The 20,899-nt window shown below is 46.0% G+C and overlaps 2 protein-coding genes across 2 annotated transcripts; one reads left to right on the top strand and one right to left on the bottom strand.

Moving 5' to 3' along the window:
* Nucleotides 1–15,503: 15,503 nt before the first annotated feature.
* Nucleotides 15,504–17,171, bottom strand: HD556DRAFT_1315037 (uncharacterized protein; the record flags this gene model as incomplete). Its single annotated transcript, XM_041301064.1, has 7 exons — nt 15,504–15,578; nt 15,630–15,812; nt 15,973–16,010; nt 16,077–16,128; nt 16,392–16,559; nt 16,611–16,678; nt 16,748–17,171. The coding sequence occupies 7 exons, from the start codon at nt 17,169–17,171 to the stop codon at nt 15,504–15,506; spliced, it is 1,008 nt and encodes a 335-aa protein (XP_041151979.1).
* A 366-nt stretch (nt 17,172–17,537) lies between these two features.
* On the top strand, nt 17,538–20,477 carry HD556DRAFT_1451726 (uncharacterized protein; the record flags this gene model as incomplete). Its single annotated transcript, XM_041308017.1, has 11 exons — nt 17,538–17,826; nt 17,886–18,198; nt 18,336–18,499; nt 18,554–18,687; nt 18,961–19,101; nt 19,156–19,257; nt 19,304–19,378; nt 19,423–19,761; nt 19,815–19,979; nt 20,097–20,231; nt 20,283–20,477. The coding sequence occupies 11 exons, from the start codon at nt 17,538–17,540 to the stop codon at nt 20,475–20,477; spliced, it is 2,052 nt and encodes a 683-aa protein (XP_041151978.1).
* Between the last annotated feature and the right edge of the window lie 422 nt (nt 20,478–20,899).

Genomic DNA, 20,899 nt, shown 5'->3' with positions numbered 1-20,899 from the left:
TAATGCTTCAAACAACGACACAATGCTCAATGAGCTTGCCTTGCGAGTGAAGCAGGGGACTGGTATCAAGTGGATCCCAAAAAAGCGCCGTATCAGGTAGGTATATTTTTGTGAGTCGAGCATGTACTAACAAGTATCTAGGTGTTTGGCTCATGTTATCCACCTCGCTACAAGGGCCCTCATCTCAACATATAGCAAAGCCCCTTATTACGACCCTGAGCATCCCACACTATCTATAGTCAAAGAGAATGGCCGACATGATGAAATTGGCCTTGTCCGAGCTATTGCAGTTAAAGTAAGTCATTCCTGTAATGATTTTATCTGCTGTTGCTGATGTCATCTGTCATCTGTCATATCCCATATATTCACGCTTCTCTTCTGGACTTCGGACCTTAGATCCGGTCCGGTCCGATGCATAGATCCGCGTCCGGTCCGATATCCGATAAGCTTCTTAATTCATTTCCTGTTCATATAACGTTAAACACAGCCTATTCGGTATTTCCTCTTCCCGGTGTCTCGGTTATACTTATTACCGGTATGATTACTGATCCGTTATCCTATGCTTCATTTCCGACTCGTTTGATAAGCTTTGCATATGCTTCGTACATAGCCTCGGACCTTTGCTTATTGATCCTTCCGTTATCCTCTTAGTATATAAACCCGTGTATATTTCCTGTAGTACCTCAGTTCGAATATCATCTTAGTTTGTCCTCTTTCTGTCCTCCGGACTTGAGTCTAATCAACTCTTGTCGATCTCTGAGACTTCGGATCGATTCCGATAGTCTACGTCTCCGCCTCTATCTTCGGATAGTCTATACTCTGTTTGTTTCTAGTCCGGATCCGTCCGGATTAGTCTTATACGCGTTTCCGATATCCGGAAGTCATCCGGATATAACTACGAGACCCGTCCGGACCTTCGGACGCGTTATCGTTAGTCTTGAAATAAGGGACAGTACTTGGGAAAGGGGCACAGCATACGAGCTGAGGCCGAAGTCCTTCGGATCCGATCCTACGAGAGTACGACCTTAACAGTATATTCGAACTCACACCTTTCCAAGTACACTTACTCATATCATGGCTCCTACTAAAGTAAACCAAGCCGCTCTGCACGCAGTCGGACTCTCATCCAGCCGACGCGATCCAACCTCCATAGTTAACGCCTTCACCAGTTTCTCGCAGCGCTGTCTCAAGCGTTCCTGCTCAAAGTATTTCTCAACTCTTGAATCGTCCGCATCCGTGACTCCTACGCCTACACGTACTGCCGCTGGAGGACCTCCGGATGATGAAGGACCCGACGATGAAGACCCTCCGGATGATTTCGGAGGTAATCCGGATGATGATCCGGACGATGACGACGAAAATGACGGACTAAACCCACAAGACCGCATCATGCTCCGGCTTTCCGAAGCCATTGACAATCTCACACGCAACAACCGTCGTCCGTCTCGTCCGAAGATTCCAAAGTCAAGATCCGCGAACCCGATACTTTCGATGGCACTGAGCCTCGGAAGCTTCGTGCATTCTTCGTCCAATGCGAGCTTCATTTCCAAAGCAAACCCAAGTCTTTCCGTACCGGACGGGCTAAAGTCAACTTCGCCCAATCCTACCTTAAGGGTATGGCACTCGAGTGGTTCGAACCGGACCTCCTATCCGATGACGATGATCGTCCGGATTGGATGGATGATTACTCCGCGTTCATGTTAGAATTACAAACCAATTTCGGACCTCACGATCCGTCCGGTGACGCGGAACAACAACTCGAACAACTTCACATGCGTGACGGACAACGCATTAATAAATATGTTGTTGAGTTTCAGCGTCTTGCTTCACAAGTCCGTGGCTGGGGTGACGGTGCCCTAAGACGCCAATTCTATAACGGACTTCCGGCTCGTATCAAAGATGAAATCAGTCGCATGGGTAAGCCTTCTACCCTTTCCGAATACAAGACCCTTGCCCAGACTATCGACGCACGATACTGGGAACGGAAGGGAGAAGTTGCCCGCGAAACCAAACCCACCACCTCCAATCCACCTAAGCAACCCACTTCGGACCGGACGAATTCCAACCCGTCCGGATCCGCGAGATTCAAATCCGACAAACCCGCTACTTCCGCATCCTCCTCCGCCTCTAAAGCTCCGGACCTTACCTCCAAGTTAGGAAAGGACGGAAAGCTCACGTCCGAAGAACGTAAGACGGATGGATAATAAACTCTGTCTATTCTGCGGCGGACCCGGCCATTCGGCTCGGGAATGCACCAAGTCTACTTCGCGCGCTGCCAAAGGCCGTGCTGCAGTAGTCACTCCGGAAGACAAACCGGAGGCTTCGGATGAAGCAAAAAAATAGTCCGCAACCCTCCTGACTCCGCACGGGATGAGGGTTGCGTTGACTCTACCCGTGCAACGGAGCTACGTCTCAACGCTGTTTCTCTTTCCGATCCGAACTCTCTATGTCCATACATTTCTCTTCCTACTTTTCCTGATATTTCCTCGTTTTTCTTCTCTAATAGATTGTGGTTCCTCACATTGTTTTATAGACTCTGATTTCGTCCGAAAAAATAAAATCCCTACATATCCGATACCTCCGCTTTCTCTCCGTTTGTTTGATGGTACTTGTAATAATATGATTTCCGAAGCTATAGATTTGCCCATTCGTTTTCCGTCCGGTGTAGTCACCTCCGATACGTTTTACGTTACTCCGTTGGATTCTTCTTGTTTTATCGTTCTAGGATATAGCTGGCTCACCCTACACAATCCGTTGATTGACTGGGTTTCGGGCAGCATCGATTTCCGAACGACTTCTCATGGAATGCCTTCGACACCTCCGACGTCGCTTCCGTCTCCGGATACCCCTCCTCCGATGGAAGATTTACCTCCTCCGACTACATCCGGAACCTCCGCTGATAAAACCATCCCCAATATTTCCTTGATAAATGCAGTTGCCTTTTGCCGGGCCTGCAAATTGGAAGGATCGGAACAGTTCAGCATCTACCTTCGTCCGACCGGTGTAGACCTCCGGTCCGCTACCCTTTCGTCCGATCCTCCGGACCTATCCGGAATTCCTCCGGAATATCATGAATTTTCGGATGTGTTCGATAAAGGCAAAGCTAGCCAACTTCCTCCTCATCGTCCCTACGATCTCAAAATCGAGTTAGAGGAAGGAACTAGTCCGCCCCTCGGAACCATTTATTCTCTATCTGCAGTTGAGCTCGCAGCCCTCCGGAAGTTTCTTGATGAAAACATTTCCTCCGGACTCCTCCGTTCCTCATCCTCTCCTCACGGAGCTCCCGTCCTGTTCGTCAAGAAAAAGGATGGCTCCCTTCGCCTCTGTGTAGATTTCCGTGGACTTAACCAGATTACCAAGAAAGACCGATATCCGTTACCCCTCATTACCGACCTTCTAGACTCTCCGAGCCGCGCTAAAGTATATACCAAAATCGACCTCCGATCCGCTTATCACCTTGTCCGAGTAGCAGAAGGAGACGAATGGAAGACTGCTTTCCGAACGCGCTATGGCTCTTATGAATGGTTGGTGATGCCGGAAGGTCTCACTAACGCTCCGGCCGCATTCCAACGCTTTGTCAATAGCGTGTTTGCTGATATGCTGGATGTATGCGTTATCGTATATCTGGACGACATCCTCATCTATTCCCAAGACCTTGCATCCCATAAGGAACATGTCCGAGAAGTTCTCCTCCGTCTCCGAAAACATCGACTCTATGCTAAACCCGAAAAATGCGCGTTCCACACCACATCCGTTGAATACCTTGGTTACCTCCTATCTCCGGACGGCTTGACCATGTCGTCCGAGAAGGTCCAGGCCATTGTCGATTGGCCGGAACCTCGGAAAGTTAAGGATATTCAATCCTTCCTCGGATTCGCAAATTTCTATCGTCGATTCATTTTCAATTACTCGGATATCGTAGTTCCGCTCACCCGTCTTACCCGCAAGGGGGTTACTTGGGACTTTTCCGATGATTGTCGGAAGTCTTTTGAAACACTCAAGAAAGCTTTCACGTCCGCTCCGGTGCTTACGCACTGGATTCCGAATGTTCCGATAGTCGTAGAAACCGACGCCTCTGATTACGCTATAGCCGGTATACTTTCCATAGTATGTCCGGACTCAGAGCTTCGTCCGGTAGCCTTTTATTCTCGGACGCTTACCGCTCCGGAACTCAACTACGACACTCACGATAAGGAACTTCTAGCCATCCATGAAGCTTTTCGGACGTGGCGACATTACCTTGAAGGCTCTGCCGAGCCGATAGACGTTGTCACGGACCACAAGAACCTTGAGTACTTCTCTACCACAAAACTCCTCTCTCGCCGTCAGGCCCGCTGGTCGGAATTCCTCCATCAGTTCAATCTCGTCATCCGTTTCCGTCCCGGAAAACTCGGAGCTAAACCGGATTCCCTTACTAGACGCTGGGACGTCTACCCTAAAGAGGGGGATAAGGACTACGCTCGAGTCAACCCTCATAATTTCCGTCCGGTATTCACTTCGGAACAGTTAGCTTCGTCCCTACGAGCCTCAACCTTAGCAACTCCGGTTCTTAGGGCAGCCGTTCTGATAGATATCGACCAGCTTCGGAAAGACATCCTGACCGCACTTCCCAAAGACCCTATCGCGTCCAATCATCTTCCGGAACCTTCGGATCCGAGATGGACGGTAGACGATAGTGGTTTCCTCCGCTGCGACAACCGTATATATGTTCCGGAATCCAATAACCTCCGACTTCGCGTCCTCCGAAATACTCATGATCACCCCTTGTCCGGACATTTCGGTCAAAATCGGACACTAGACCTCATCCGACGCGAGTATACTTGGCCAGGAATACGTACTTATGTCAAGGACTATGTCAAGTCCTGTACTACCTGTGGCCGAGCTAAGGTTCCGAGACATAAACCATACGGATTGCTAAAGCAGTTACCCATACCGGAAAAGCCTTGGAATTCCATCTCCATGGATTTCATAGAGCATCTTCCGGATTCATCCGGCTTTACAGCCATCCTCGTCGTAATAGACCGTCTATCGAAACAAGCCATATTCATCCCCACCCACGACACCATTACCTCTCCGGACCTCGCTCACCTGTTCGTCCTCCACGTGTTTTCCAAACACGGAGTCCCATCTCATGTCACTTCGGACCGAGGGACAGAATTCGTATCGCATTTCTTCCGGTCCTTAGGAAAAGCGTTAGATATGGTCCTCCACTTCACGTCCGGATATCATCCGGAAGGAGACGGACAAACCGAACGAGCCAACCAAACCCTAGAACAATATCTCCGGATATACTGCAACTATCAGCAGGATAACTGGTCGAAACTACTTCCTTTGGCAGAATTCGCTTATAATAACGCTCCGAGTGCCACTACCGGAGTATCACCCTTCTTTGCCAATAAGGGATATCATCCGAACCTGTCCGTTCATCCGGAACGTGATCTCTCCTCCGCCCGCGCACGAGACTATGCAGTAGACCTTGACGAACTACATCAGTTCCTCCGAGAAGAAATGGCCCACGCACAAGAAAGATATCAAGGTCCTGCGGACGCCAAACGGAAACCCGCTCCGGATCTGAAAATCGGAGATCCGGTCTTCGTCAAAGCAAAATACTTCCGTTCCACCCGTCCGTCCAAGAAACTCTCGGAAAAGAACTTAGGTCCGTTCGAAATCATAGCTCGTCCGGGTACGCACTCCTTCACCATCCGACTTCCGGATTCCATGCGCTCCGTACATCCAGTTTTCCATGTCTCGCAATTAGAACCAGCATCCTTGAACACTATTCCTAATCGTATCCAACCACCCCCGCCTCCGATCGAAGTCGACGGAGAACCCGAATATGAGATATCCGAAATCCTAGACTCCAAGTTAGACCGTCGGAGAAGACAATGTCAACTCCTATACCTCGTCCGATGGTCCGGATATGAAGGAACGGACGAGGAAACTTCATGGTTGCTTGCAACTGAGCTCGGAAACGCATCCGAACTAGTATCGGACTTCCACTCAGCATATCCGAACAAACCCGGTCCTATTCAACTTTGAAGTACATGATGTGTATACAGATATAAGTACATTTAAGGAAGAAACAGAAACGGACCAGAAAATCCTACATTTCCATAGATCCATCCGCCTCTCCGGATCCGCCATCTTCACTTCCGGACGCTTTATCCATCACTTCATCCTCCGGATCCGGATCCGAAGTCGTCCGAAACCCCTTCCGGATGTGTCCGAACAGCATGGCTTGAAATTCCCTCTGCTGCTGAAGGAACAACTCAATTCCGGAACTCATCCAGTCCGCTGCAGCCCTACTGCCTTCCGCTGCCTGAATGCTCCTCTCCAAAAGTGCGTTCGTCCGAGCCAGTTCCGACACTATATTGTTGGCCGCGGCCACCCAAGCCTGGTCATCGTATTCTCCCTCCATCTCTTCCGGATCTTCCGGAGTCGGACTCTTCTGGCGTTTCTTACCTTTGCCCTTCGGAGATGGAGATCCGGCAGCGTGTTTTCTCTTCTTGCCCTTGGACACCTTGACAGTTCCGGGTCGTCCGGGACATGTAGCCTTGTCCTTCCGGCAGATATCGCAAGACTTGATCTATCCGGACGTCAAAAACCCGGATCCGAAATATCCGGACGACTCACCTGAGCGTTGCCCTCTGCATCCGTCCAAAGACAAGTCCGTCCCCTGTTAGCACAACGCACGCAGGATCCGTCCCTTTCCGCAGACATAGCACGAGTCTTTCCATCCGTTAGAGAAATCCACCATATCCATCCGAAACTCACCATTTCCGCTACTATTTCCCTGCGCCTTTTCTCCTCCGCTGCTACAAGACTCTCAGCCTCCTTAATCCTCCGCAGATCCTCCTGGCGTTTCCGTTCCGCCTCCTGACGTTTCCGATTCTCTTCTTCTTCCATCCGAGCCGCAATTTCCGCGTCCGCTATTTGCTGTTGAAGCTCCAGAAGTTTCTGCTTAGCAGTTTTCTGAGATCCGGAGGTGTTGCCAGACATATCCGATAGAGCGTTATAGAGTGAAAAAGTGGGAAAGGAAGAATCGATCCTGGACGTCCGACCTTGTGTATATCTGTCCGATTCCGAACTCAGAAACTCCCCCCATCGACTTCTCCATCATCTCGCATTAATTTCGTCCGGTCCGGACCGATGCTTCTTGTGCCTCTAGGGATCGGCCCTAAGGGGGGGATACTGTCATATCCCATATATCCACGCTTCTCTTCCGGACTTCGGACCCTTAGATCCGGTCCGGTCCGATGCATAGATCCGCGTCCGGTCCGATATCCGATAAGCTTCTTAATTCATTTCCTGTTCATATAACGTTAAACACAGCCTATTCGGTATTTCCTCTTCCCGGTGTCTCGGTTATACTTATTCCCGGTATGATTACTGATCCGTTATCCTATGCTTCATTTCCGACTCGCGTTTGATAAGCTTTGCATATGCTTCGTACATAGCCTCGGACCTTTGCTTATTGATCCTTCCGTTATCCTCTTAGTATATAAACCCGTGTATATTTCCTGTAGTACCTCAGTTCGAATATCATCTTAGTTTGTCCTCTTTCTGTCCTCCGGACTTGAGTCTAAACAACTCTTGTCGATCTCTGAGACTTCGGATCGATTCCGATAGTCTACGTCTCCGCCTCTATCTTCGGATAGTCTATACTCTGTTTGTTTCTAGTCCGGATCCGTCCGGATTAGTCTTATACGTGTTTCCGATATCCGGAAGTCATCCGGATATAACTACGAGACCCGTCCGGACCTTCGGACGCGTTATCGTTAGTCTCTGAAATAAGGGACAGTACTTGGGAAAGGGGCACAGCGTACGAGCTGAGGCCGAAGTCCTTCGGATCCGATCCTACGAGAGTACGACCTTAACACCGTTGGACGCTCTTTGTGCTTCACTACTTCACCACACTAGTGTCTGAACTTGAGTTCACTATACTACCCGAACATCCCAATATATATTTGTGTAAACTGCTGTGCCAAGTCACCGTCAAAATCAATTCTTTCATCAAGCATGATTGGTGGGATGAACATGTTCAATTAAAGGCTTGAAACTAGCAACTGGTACTACATAGTTCAAAACTACTTACATGGCTCCGCATCTCCACCAAGTCCCTCCGTCAAAGTCTACAGCTGGGGGGCAACCTACAACTATCAAATCTGAAAGCACTGAGACAGCTGTCCAATTGTTCACTGGGAAGGGTTCAGATGCTGCATCTGTCAGAGTTCATCTGGACTCACATATTCACACCAAGGATATCGAGCAGTTTGTGCAGTTCAGATTTGATAAACAAGTCAACCGCCTTGCGACTCGTTCCGGGTTTCAGGTAGCAATGGTCCAAGACATCTACAAACATGTCAGCAACTTCAGACGGTTGAAGAAGGTCATCAGCGCCATGTGTGCCTCTGCGATGGACTGCGCTAAAGCAGAGATTAAAGCGCAGGAGATGGAAGACCTGTACACCAGCAATGCCAGCGAGTCCGAAGATGACGATGTTACAATAACATGTAACCGAGAACCCCTCCTACAGAGGTCACCATGACCTTAGCCCCTATCCCACCTATACACCGTCTTGGAAAGACTTACCAACTCAACGGAGACTCGTAGAGACACCTAGAACGGCCTGGATGCCGTTAGATGACCTAGACCAGCCTAGGCAACATCTGGACGGACCTAGATGGTCCTCGACCCGGATCATGGAGAAGCTCTGCTTCATGGTCAGAAGAGAAGCCGCATGCCGCAGCATGCGCAGTTAAGCTACAAGGCATGTTTAGCCTTGAGGACTAATAGAAGAGGCGTGCAATGCCTCATGTATAGATAATCGCCCGCATGGCATCTGATAACATGCCCGTGTATGGATACACTCATACTTACCTACCGAACGTAGTATTGGTCTGTGCACACGGACGACAGTATATAGAGCAGACAGAATCATGTATATTCCCTACTTGATTCTACTAGGTTTTGATCAGAACTTCCTCTGTGTGATCATCCCAATCACTCAGTCTAAGCCGCACCTAAAGGAAAGCCGATGCTACCTTTAGTGGAACCCTTGAACCTCTCATTTGAGAGAAGACCCCTGTCTTTCCCATAGCGAGCCCGCTATCAGATTAGGCAATCCGCCTAAGGAAAGCTCGAACTATCCTAGTCTGTAACAGACGAAGGCAAGGATGATGGAGGCAAGGATGGTGGGGGAAAGGACACTGGAAAGGATGCTGGTAAGAAGCATAAGTTTGCTGAGTGAACTTTGAGATACATACATCAGGTAGTTAGTATCCATAACAACTATATTGAACCGAAATTTTGAGTGACTCCGGAGTCGGAGAGGTCAACGTAAGCACAGACTGTCATATCTCAGTGTCTTGCAGACTCGGGAGGCACAGGAGATGAGTTTTGTCACCGTTAAACAAATCTAGACAGTCCAGCTATTACTAACACTGTTTGAACACAGAAAGGGGACTGAAAATGAACAATCTGTAGGAAGTACATACCTTATACCTTTCAGAACATCACTGCATCAAAAAAAGACTCGGACTGCGAGTCAGAACTGAATTTGTACCATCAAGACATGAGAAACGGTGTCTGCCGCAGGTCATCATCAACCTTGAAGTTGCAGCAGCACCTCTGCATGTGTTGGCAAAAAATATCTGTAAAATGGAGAACAACAAGAGAGCAGGGTACGTACCTTGGAGGCTGCTCTTCAAACGACCCCTTCGCGAGATCTCCGAGGTCCAACAGAGCGACCCCTTCACAGCTTCCCGCGCACCTGCGGTGTGCTGGCCCCTTTGCATGACCATATTTTCCTTATCTTACCTTGTATTTTTATGAGCATGTGACTTTCTGTTTATTTCTCATTATTTATTTTTATTTGGCTTCTTTCAGCCACAGATTTGTTTGTCAAAGTTTTGTATCTCTTTGTTTATGTCTGACTGTTTACTTTTATTTGGCTTCTTTCAGCCACCAGATTTTATTTATCATCACATCATGTGACTGTGAAATATTCTGGTTTGTAACATTATTTAAGCTGACTCAACATGTTTAGTCATGATTTGTCATGCTTTGTAACAACATTCACATGACTCATCATGTTTTGTCATGATTTGTCATGCTTTGTAAATTCTTTGTAAGATTACACTGACTTAGTAATAAGCTGATTTGTCACCTGGTTTGTAAGCCACATTCTTACCAATCCATCTGATTAATCATGCTTAGTAAGGGGGTTCCCAAAAGGTATAAAAGGACCCTATTTTCTCCATGAAATAACAATCCTCCCACTTGACTCTTGTCTCAAACCATGTGAGATCACTAAGAATTAAAGTGTAGGCCAATATAAGTGCCTTGAGGTAACATCTAAGATATCATTATCTAGTCTAAGTTATATACTACCTTACAGGGGTTGACTATATAACCATCGAACAGCTCTCATTCTAAGCTTTACGTGTATACATAAGACTCTCTCTTTTAACGCAAAGTGAGACACACATCTAAGGACGACAAAGTTGAAACAGACTTTCATAGGTTGAAACACGACCAACTAGGCTGAAACAAACCTAACGAATTATCCAGAACACAGAACATTCCACAACACTTTGTATCAGACTACACAAGAAGAGGACAACAAACTAAATCCTCCCAAGAACTCACCATGTTACCTCCCATGAAGTAGAAAAGTCGGAGACCGTGGACTTAAGGACTGGCAAGAAGTCTTCAGCGTGTATAATTGTGTTGTCATTATACACAACTTTTATATAAGACCCTTAAGTAACAAGACAACACATCAACACTCACCTGATCATCACAGACGACAAACTCTGCAACTGTATGGAGCACATCATTCCTTGAGAAATTGGGCAACTCTGTTTTCTTCTGGAACATCTTTGTGAGGCACTTCTGACCACTTTTATTTGCCTGTTCCCATTCTTGCACCAATGAATGTGGAATTGTGTAATGGTGCTCAGACAGTCCCATCTCTGCACATTTCTTCTGGTACACCTCATAATGGCTGTGAATATGTTGATGGCAGCTCAAATTACTCCTAACATGAAAAGTTTTTCATTTTCCATGTGTGGCAACAAATTTTAGATTTGCTCTTGATCATTGTATCTCAGATAAGTATTTAAAAAAGATTCTTGAATGCTATCACTTACTTGCATATATTGTACCAGCGCCCTCTCTTCTGCTCTACCCTGCCATCTGAATTGACAAACTTCACAGTGCACTTCTCCAAAAATACTGTGAGTAGGTCCTCCGCAGATTTGTTTTTGGGTTTCAGTGCTTCAGGCAGTGCTGCACCATGCCTATCTTCAGGACCATCATCACTGTCCTATTTTTGCAATTGAGCTCATGATTTATTTCAGAATAATAAGAGACCAATCTCGTCTCTCTCATCCTGCTCTTTATCACTTGGATTCATCAGGAAACTGGGTTTTTCCCTGATTTGGCTGATGTGACTGTATGACATGACTGGTCTGATGTCAAACTAACAGTCAATCAGTAATATTATATACAAAATGATCACAGTCCAACAGGATATCATAATGGTCAAACATACCAGACAAAGTAGCCAATCCTATTCACAGACTATTGTGGTTGTCAAACACAGCAGGCTAGGTAGGATATCAGTCTCTCAGGACCACTGGACAATCAAATATATCAGACCAAGTCAGAACACAGTTCTGACAGACTTTCAATATTATCAGACCCATCAGATACATCATAAGCACATATATACAACATAACTGGTTAGTCAGACACATCAGTGTGATCAAGCACTCAGATATTCAGCCTATCTGATGGTGCAGACACCTCAATAATGTCATATCCCGTATTCCGGACTTACATCCGACAATATTCCCACGCCTCATCCGGACCTTCGGACGCCCTATCCATGTCTCCAGTCCTCTATCCATCCGGATCCCTGCACATATATCCACGCGTCTCATCCGGACGTCCGGTCCGATCCGATCCAATATACGATAAGCTTCCTAATTCATTCCTGTGCATATAACGTTAACACAGCCTATTCCTCTATTCGGTATTCCTTGTCCTCGGTATCTCGGTTATACTTACTACCGGTATGCTTACTGATCCGTTAACCTATGCTTCATTTCCGACTCGTGCTTGATAACTTTGCTTATGCTTTATACATAGCCTCGGACACTTGCTTACTGATCTTTCTGTTATTTCCTTAGTATATAAACTCTTGTATATGTCCTGTAGTTCCTCAGTCTGAATATCATATTAGTCCTTGCACTGGATCTCACTCTAAGTCCTCATATCAGTTCTAGTCTATCGACTTAGTCAATATCCATCTCGGGCCTAGGGAGAAATTCCCTAGGCCAGAGCTCCGCTTATCCGCTCATCCACTTATCCGCTCATCCGATCCTCCGAAGTTTCTGGACGTTCGTCCGAAACTTTCCTGCGGTCCTCCGGACATATTCTGCTTCGGACTTTGTCCTTGCAGCCTTTCCTCTGTTTGCTTCTACTTAGGACTTGTCCTAAGTAGCCATTACACGTATCCGTATCAGGACGAAACCTCATCGTAATTTCCGGAACTTTTCCGCACTTGTCCGGAAGTTACTTGCACTCGTCTGGAAAGTCCTTCCGAACTTTCCCGCGCTTCGGACGTCCTTCGGACGTCCTTGGACTTTCTTCGGACATCATTCTGAAATTAAGGGCACATACTCAGGTAAGGGGCGCAGCGCACGAGCTGAAGCCAAGCCCCTCGGAATCAGTCCTACCCTTTGTGCACGGTCTTAACAAATAATAGCAGAGTCCCAGTCTGGCATATGTTTCTAGTTATCATAATGTCAATGTTGACAGATTCAAATGATATCAGACAGCTCAGGTACTTCAATGCAATTCTGCAGTTCCAGTCTCTCCATGTATCAGAATATCTAGTAGATACTCGCTTGTGAGTGATCATGATGGTAGGTGGGGAGGGGGGGTTCAGTTCCGCTCACCAAATTCTTCAATCACTCACTTGTAACAAGTTGTACTAAGTAATGGTAGGTGGAAAAAGGGGGGGGTCCTGTTCCGCTCACCAAATTCTTTGATTGCTCACTTGTGAGTAATGGTAGGTGGTGAGGGGGGATCCTGTTCCACTCACCAAATTCTTCAATCACTCGCTTGTGAGTGATGGTAGGTGGAGGTCAGTTGTTTGCCTCCATCCTCACGCTAAAGGTAAGATGGCCTACTACTATCTTATCACCTGCAGAGGGTAGTATACCCATGGGTATCTAGTACTAGTATATAGTAATACAAATACTAGCTAGTAGCCACTACTAGTACTAGTATTGAATCAAAAGGCAATTTCAAAGGCATGATAATCTGAAAACTTATTGACATAAAAGGCCACAAAAGCAAGTAAAGAATCAGAATGTTGCATATTGTGATCAATGTAATCATTACCATAGACAGGAATCAAGTGTGCTGGATGCAAAATTGTGTCCAAGTGAATTACTGAAATAAGATGCTGACCATTGGCATCAAACTCTGGCTCAACCATCCACATACCAGTGTTAGGACATGGCTGATCACCAATAGTTTCAATCCAATGGACAAGTGCACAAGGATAATTAACTCCCCGAAAGTAAAAAGAGAAAAAGAGAATGACTTGAGCAACATACAGACTCTTGAATCCTTGTAATGTAGGATCATGTTCAACAAAACCACAATCATGATGAGCAGGTCCATTACGCCAAGTTGGTGTTGAGCGGATGATATGATGCAGCATACCATTGACTCCACAAATATCACTAGGAGCATAAAATTATGCAACTGCAGAACTAAAAACATGCACCTTGCCATTGAAGTCTGGACAAAGGGACACATCCATCTCATGCCCAGGCAGAGGATGATCAGGATTTCGCTGATCATGTAGGAATTGACGTATAATATCATGGAAGTTGAGAACACCAATGAGTTGGCCAATAGCCTGTAACCAAGTTGGATGATGAAGCACTAATTGACATTCCACTCAATTAATGTGCTCAAAATAATGAAAAAAATACACATACCTGGTGTTTTGGCCAGCTAAACAATTACTTCAGGTTTATCTTCCTCATCTACAAATGCATCTGCCAAATCTTCATCATCTCAACAATTTTCATCATCCAGATCACTAATAGAGTCAGAGTTGACAGCAATGGTATTAGTTAGCAGTAAAGGTTGGCTAAGAAGGCCTGCAGCAAACTTCTCAGCCCAGAATTGAGCAAGTTTATTGAGACATTGATTAGTCACAAGTATTTGACCTAGTGCAAGATAGCTATGATAATGGCAAAGTGAATGTTGACGAGGCAAGGAGATCCCATTAGGTCGAACACCTGTGTCCATAAAGATGCTTCGCTTGTCATGAAAGCATAGGAGGGCAGCATCAAGAGCATTTAGATCACCTTCATCCAGGCTCAAACGACGGACTATATAGCAGAAGTCCAAAAAGGTGCTAATTGCTTGAACTTGTCATATCCCATATTCCAGACCTACATCCGACAATGTTGCCACGCCTCATCTGGACCTCCAGATCCCCTATCTATGTCTCCAGACCTTCAGTTCCTCTATTTGTCCAATTCCTGGATCCGATATCAAGACATTTGATCGGACATCCACATCTCCAGATCCAACCTATCTGTCATGTCCAAACTCAAACCTTAAATCAGTGCCCATCCCCTTATGGTAATCATGCAATCATCTCCGAACTTCTGAACTTCCGGATCCGGTTAGCTCCTATCTTCTGTGCCTTTTCCCTTTAGTATTTCCCTTATTAGTTAGTATGCTTTATTTTCCGTCCCTTATTCATTTCCATCTTCATGTTACTAAGTTCTGATAGACTAGTGTTAGGTGTTCCACATGCTCCATCCATAGCCTCACACTGCGCTAACTGATTCTCCATTATGTCCTTTGTAGTATACAAATCCTGTAAAGTCTCTGTACTTCCTCAGTCTGAATATCATATTAGTTCTAGTCCTCCAACTTAGTCAATATCCATCTCAGGCCTAGGGAGGAATTCCTTAGGCCAGAGCTCCGCTCCTCCGAACCTATTCTGCTTTGGACTTTATCCTTGCAGCCTTTCCTCTGTTTGCTTCTACTCAGGACAAGTCCTGAGTAGCCATTACACATATCCCTGTCAGGACGAATCCCCATTTTAATTTCCGGAAGTTCCTCCAGAACTTTCCCACACTCATCTGGAAGTTACTTGTACTCGTCCAGAAAGTCCTTCCGAAGTTTCCTGCGCTCCTCTGGAAGTTCTTTGGACTTCACTGGACTTTCTCCGGACTTCATTCTGAAGTTAAGGGCACATACTCGGGTAAGGGGTGCAGCGCACGAGCTGAAGCCAAGCCCCTTGGAATCAGTCCTACCCTTTGTGCATGGTCTTAACAGAACCATTTTATCTGGGACATGGCCAGCAATGGCTGGTAGAAAGACCTGTAGCTCATGTATTAGAAACAAGAGTAACTGAATAAATAATGATTTTTATCTTCATTAGTGCCTTAGAATCATCACCTGTCCACTGCTTGAATCTTTGGCCCTATGGAAATCATCGAAGACCCAGAAATGATGGGACCACAGCAATGCTAAATTATTACTAGGTCAATACAATAATGCAGGAAACAACTAGATATCACTTGGTACCAATGATCAATATCAGCCCATATCAACTCAGCTTGTGCTTCGCCATATGTTATCACAAGGTACTCGTCAACCCACTTGACGAGATGGTCTTTGAAGGTGCCCTTGATAATCTGATGAAGAATATCGGGGGCAAGAAGTTCATGGATATCAGCACGCGGAAAATATGCTGTGAAAGGCTATGAAATTATTGCAAGTCAATACTAAGACTTGAGTATCAGTACTACTACGAGGTAATGCCTACCAAAATATCATCAATGATACCCCACCCAAACCACATGTCTAATGCCAAAAAACTCTGCTTGAGAGTTCTCATATGAAGGTGTGATCTTTAGCTACATTGTGTCCCATCCATGTTTTTGGGATCAGCAGTCCCACTGTCAATAATCCACAGTACAGATTAGATTCAAAGTGTGCTCTTCGAGCAACAGAAAATGACATACTGCGGACACCAATTTTGAACAATGCATGATAACAACAGCTGTTCAGGATAATCTGCAATATAGGGTCCAAGATCATAGACTGCACGTCGGTAGTGGCTGTCCACACACTTAACAATCTCTGGCTTTTCCATTGCGTGATAAAAAGATTTGAGAATTGCCCTTAACAATGCATGAAATAAATGATGGCAAAAGTTTCGAAACTCTTTGCTTCCATCGTGACCTCGTTCGGCTAATAGACACACAGTTAATATATATTTGTATCATATTCAAAGGGAACATACTCTTGGGAATTGATAGAAACCCGACGAGACTCACAGACTCTCGATGTGCACATCGAATGTTGTTGTGGAGGTTGCTGGCAGATATATATAACAGATAGTAATCGTTTTGACCGGTCACTACTGAAACTGTAGTCTTGTCACTGCTGAGAATAACTGGCATGAACATAGCGCCATGGCAGTCTGGATCATCTGCAAGGGTATTCTACAATTATACCGGTTAACACTGGCCAGCGAACTACAACTGGGCACTCACACATTGGCCCCATGCCCAATTTCCAGTCATCAGATCTGTCCAGACCTGCTGACCTTGCTCACCAAAGACTCGTCATGGTGCATAGTCAATGCCTCCAGCAAACTCAGGGTTTGAAAGCTGGTTCTGCAGCAGCTCACACAGGTCTCGATACCAAACATCATACTCAACACATTTCCATGGAGCAGTGTCAGGATCATTCTGGAGTATCTCGAAGTCAGGGTGTCGGAGAGACAATGACTGCCACTGAACATCGTGTGAAGAGATGGAGTTGATGGAGTCATAAAGATGGGCATCACTATTGAAAGGTGGATCGCCATGAGTTTCGTTGAAATGTACAAGGACCTGCATCAAGTCGTCTATTTGTTTTGCAGGCATTTGATTGCAGTGGAAGATGAAGTCGGCAAGCTCAAAATGGCCATGGGAAGGAAAAGGATGCCAGGTATCATGTTCTGGGTGAGGTGGGTGGTTGGGAGGCTGGTCCAGAGGTAAATCAAAACCCTCAGCATCACATGGTGTGCCATCTAACACTGGATGGTAGGTGAAGTAGGCGCCCTGAGGCATCTCTTCTGGCGCAATCTCATCATTGACGAATGGATACTGATGAGGGCGGGTGGGACGTGGAGGTTCGATGTAAATAGCATTGCGATGCTGTCAGTATCCACCCAATGTCTTGAAACCACGTCGACAAGCGGAAACTTTAGAGTTGACACAATAGTATTTGCGTGGTCGGAATTCTGAGGTTGGCTCAGCTATTATGTGTTTGAGCTGAAGTCTAACGATTATTATACAAAAACTTGAATGAATGGAGAGCATCAAACGACTTACAGTGTTTTCTCGTGAGAAAGTTGTGTGCACCCAAAGTTAGATTCCTGTTGCAGGACTTCAACTTGCTTTTTATGGGGTGTGAGCAAGTCCTAACCATCGACAATGGTTGCAATGTGTCCGTCAAACAAGTCGAAACATCTGGGCAAGGTAGACTTACCTGCAAAGCGACAAAAGTATGCAGAGGACAGTGACGACGAGGACAATGTCAAAAAGTGTCAGCCTGTCAGGAAGAAGCCAGCACCGAGAAGACACCAGAAGGCCAAGAAAGCTGCAGCAACAAAAGCGATAGCTCAGTTTGAGCTTGAGATGAAGGAGAAGGACGCACAAGACTCATTGCAGGCGAATTGTCCCCCCACATTGAATGTCTCAAAGGTACCTCGAAAGCCGAGCGGTAAGCCTAAGCCAACAGCACAAGGGAAAGCAGCTTCTATATGTACGTGATTTTTTTAGTCTCTGTGCTTGGTGACCCAGCTGATGAGACAATCATAGAGGATGTGATGCTGATAGACAACGATCAAAATAATGAAAACGGGGTCCAGAACAGCGAGAACTTACCAGGATCCTACAAGCCAGGCACTAAGTTCACCAAGGCTCAGAAGGTGTGCCGTGATGTTGAGGCTGCAAAACAGAGGGCTGTGGAGCAACAGAAGGGCAGGGCAGAGAGCAAGGAGGACGAAGAGGTGATGGACAGCGGTGATGACAATGTCAGAGGTGTTGGAAAGAAGCAACAAAAGGGCAGCCACACTTGCAGCGATAGAGAGAGGTGAGTATGATAATCTGATTAGCACTCGAGAATGCTGACTCACCATTCTACAACATCAATCAACGTTAATCAACACTTGTCAACATCGTGACAATGTTGTGCTCCCTCCTCCGAATGCCCTTACCATTGATATGCAGGCCCTCCAGCAAAAGACTCAAGCAGGATGACCTTCTGTTTTCCTCGCAACCACCCCAGAGTGGCATGGTTAACAACTGGTGTCAGGTCATATCCACGCAGGTTCCAAATCACAATCGACAACCCAGTGCTGCACCGAAATCTGTGCTGGCTGCCAGTGGAACAGGTATGTACTGGTTAGCTTCTTCATTTTTTTTTAATTGATTAAGTCAAAATTAAGACTCACTTGCATCCAGAAATACCGTCCGTCCAGGCGGTTTTGAGGTCGAGCTCAATGACGATGAGCAGCCTGAGCCACCTGGACCCCATCAAGGAGAACAAGACCCTCTGTTGACACGCATTGAAGTAATCAAGGTATTTTTCTTTTCTTCTTTTTGCATGTCTTTCAGCACACTAACTACTTATTTATCTTTACTTTAGAATCCTCCCTCCAACAAAGCAGCCTAAGCAACCTCTACAGCAACATCAACTTGCCCTACCCCCAATGAGCCTCTTTCGTGTTCTCCTTCCAAAGCACCTCCTTCATGTCCTGCCTCCAAAGTACCTCCTTCTCATCCTCCTTCAAAAGCATCGATTTCAAACCATACTTTTGGAGAACCCCAGTTCTCACATGCACTTGACGAACAGGCTGGGACAGAAGGCCGGGAGCAAGCAGGTGGTGGATCTGATGAGACTGACATGAGAGAGAGCGAGGACATGCATTACGGTGGGGAACAGGATGATGGTTCCTCCCCCAAACCTGAGAGTGCAAGACCTTACATGTGGAAGGTGCACATTTTTTTAATCTGCAACTTGTCAATCTCACCAATCGCAACCTTTCAGCTCAAAGTAGTCAGTCACACAATCACTTGTCCTCCTCCCGAACGTCAGGGCTCAGCAACCAATTCCATGCAAACAGGTCGATTGAAGACTAGCTACAGCAAGGTAATTCAACTTCCTTTGTCTCTCGCTTTTACTAATATCTATGTAGTCTAATGAGTGTCGTAACGACAGGACCACAGGACGTCAGAAGCAACAAGGGAAAAACAATGCTACCTCTTGCAAAGTAAGGTTTATTTTTACTCTTTGACTTCACTGATGTTTTTCTAGTCTGTTACAAATGCACCATGGTCCATGCACAACAACAGCGAAGACAATGATGATAACAACAACAACAACAACAACAACAACAACAGCAGCAGCAGCAGTGACAACGAATCATCGCAAGCGCCACATACTCGTGTCAAATTCATGAAGAACGACCTTCCCCCAGGCTTGCACTGTGATTTTGATGCCCTCGTTGTGCCGATGTGGATTGATTTTATTTCCACCCTTGACAACATGTGGGATATATCCGATTTTGCTGATGAGATGCAAAGGATATGGGACCTTGCATTACCAGCCATCAAGCACACTGTTTCCAAGTTGAAGGACCCAGTATACAAAATTGTAAGTGCTTACTTTGACTTGCGCAGGCTGTTGTAACTACTTTGACTATGCAGTTGATGCAACGAGCATATCACTATTGCAGCGACTTTGGAGAGCGCGCAAAGATCGTAATCGCAAAGTATATCAAGGAACAAGGCTGGATGTCTGACGAGATTCAACAAGTAGTTGCATACATAGTTCCCGAGCAAATTCCATGGGTCAACAAGAAGGGACAAAAGGTCTTCGTCAATCCCCCAATCTATCCTTACATGTGGAAAGAGTGTCGTGGAGACGAGAAAGATCCCGACGCAAGTACCACAACTTTATACCAAGCCAATTACTGACGTCGTTGACAGAATTATTATGGTGCTTTTGAGGACCAATGCATCCTTGATATGTTTGCGCTATATTTCAAGCATGTCCACTGCCTCCCAACTAAATACTGTTCTGAGCGAATGCCAAAGGGTGCGCTGTCTATCACCACAGTCACAGTATGTCTTATTCCTTGCTCAAGATACCATCATGCTGATACTTGTCTATAGGTCAAACAAACATGGAAAATGTGGAAGACGGGGCATTTTGTTCAACCAACCAAGGCTTCTCAGTGCCAATTTGCAGAAGGACTCTGGAGCTACAGTACGGAGCTCATCATGGAGTCCATTGATGGAGCCACTCGTCATAAATGGAAGAAGATCTTCAAGGGCGCTGCTCCATTCACCGATGCTCATCGGAAATGACCGACTCGGCGCATGCAGTTACAGACTAAGGGTAAGGGTGTGAATGGTCGAACTGTCTGTATAGATGTAGATTCTCATTTGGATCCTGGTTCTGATATCTTGCTCATGGCCTAATACTCGAATTACTCTTCTTTGTCATTGTTTATAGTTTCCCAATGAAGCTGGTGATTTGATGATTTGATGATTTACTTAACTGTGTAGTATTATAACCTGGGTAGGCTGGATGAAGGATTATTATGACATTTTGCCAGGCCTGTTATTCAGATAGTATTGAAGATTCAGTTTGAACTGCATAGACAGAGTATCTTGATTAAGCAGATATGGCTGGTTACCTGAGCCAAAGGCAGTGTTGACAGGATGATTCACTGATCCCTCTGGCAATCTAATGGGCTGAAAAATAAGCTATGGCTACACAGATTGAT

This window comes from Suillus plorans (assembly GCF_016647745.1).
Source record: "Suillus plorans strain S12 chromosome Unknown HD556scaffold_142, whole genome shotgun sequence".
In the NCBI taxonomy this organism is placed as follows: domain Eukaryota; kingdom Fungi; phylum Basidiomycota; class Agaricomycetes; order Boletales; family Suillaceae; genus Suillus; species Suillus plorans.
This window is presented reverse-complemented; position numbering and strand designations above follow the sequence as displayed.